At 33.8% G+C, this 1,379-nt stretch overlaps 1 protein-coding gene across 1 annotated transcript in view; it reads left to right on the forward strand.

Moving 5' to 3' along the window:
- LOC104166045 (G-protein coupled receptor 98-like) overlaps positions 1-1,379 on the forward strand; it is a gene marked incomplete at its 3' end in the record, with an annotated part of 74,837 nt that overhangs the window by 16,661 nt on the left and 56,797 nt on the right. The window contains exon 2 of the mRNA XM_009705849.1: positions 1,063-1,247. Coding sequence (XP_009704151.1) covers positions 1,063-1,247 — 185 coding nt within the window. The remainder of the gene's footprint in view (positions 1-1,062; positions 1,248-1,379) is intronic.

Genomic DNA, 1,379 nt, shown 5'->3' on the forward strand with positions numbered 1-1,379 from the left:
AAAAAGTAACATCATAAAATAGTGACTACAGATTAAAAAAAAACTTACTGAGAGAACTAATTCCATTAAAGATCTGTGCTGTAATGCTTTTTGGTGTTTAGAGCACAATTTTATTCTCTTGGTTTGTTCAAAAATTACTCAGACCCTTATGACAGAAATCTGCTCCATCCAGCATCCAAGTTCTCAGTTCTGGTCAGCACTGTACAATATGGACCTCTGCATAACATAGCAGCTGTTTCCAATAGCAGCTGGGCCAGAGCCTCTTAAAAATGCATCTTTCACAGTATCAACACCTGATGACTTCACTGGAACTTAAACTTGTATTTTACATTATGTAAGTTGACTCTGATGTAAGAGATATAAACTACCTTAGTTTTAAGTTGTCTTATCCTAACAGAAAAGAAAACTAGACATTGTGCAGAAACAAATAAAAATAAAAGTCTGGCTGTACAGATGTTACAGTGGCATTAAAATGTGTCACAGTGATTCTCCATGATAAGAAAACATGAAAGAATCATGGGACAAGAGAAGCAGTGAAAAGAATCTCAAGTAAATATGCCAATGTTTAAGAACAATTCATGGTCCAGAAGATACCAGAAGATGGGCTATGAGATGACTGCAAACATCCAACCCTTCACTTTTCCTGCCAATTCATGTTTATTTCTAAAGAGAATCAAGGGAGCAAAGAAAGTGGAAATAGAACTGTCAACTTTTAAGCTAATTATTTGGTGGTTGAAAATTAAAACAATTGTGGCAATGTCATTGTTTTTTCTTAAAAGAAGTTACTTATTCCTCCACTTGAAAAAAGTTGATAAATACTGTCTAGAAAATCACTAGATGAAAATTATGAAAAGAGAATTAGATGTGGATGATAATTACATTATCTGACTTGATTATGACTGAGACCTCTGCTTGTTTTTGTCTCATTTTTGAAGCTTGCAAGATAGTCGCAGTCTTTGAAGAGTTGAGAAGGGTTGGCTGGATTGGTAAGGTTGACTGGGAATGTTTTATGTATTTTAGATTTACAATTTATTTTTAATTATTATTTTCTTTTTTCTATAGGGATGCCCTCTGCTTCTTTATTAGTTTATTTGCTTTTAGCATTACTCATTCATTTCGCATCTGGAGAAACAGAAGTGAAGTTCAGTGGACAAACAGAATTTGTAGTTAATGAAACAAGTACAACTGTTATACGTCTTGTAATTGAAAGGACAGGGAAGCCTGCTAACATCACAGCAATTGTGTCGGTAAGAAACTATGCCAATTATAGTCTCAGTAAATATTAATATCTTTCTGAAGTTTTGAATGTTGTCTGTTTTTATCAAGACAATGAAAGAGAGAGTGGTATTTCACTGGGACAGCACTTCATTTTGAAGAAG

This window comes from Cariama cristata, unplaced genomic scaffold, assembly GCF_000690535.1.
Source record: "Cariama cristata isolate BGI_N322 unplaced genomic scaffold, ASM69053v1 scaffold27638, whole genome shotgun sequence".
NCBI lineage: Eukaryota > Metazoa > Chordata > Aves > Cariamiformes > Cariamidae > Cariama > Cariama cristata.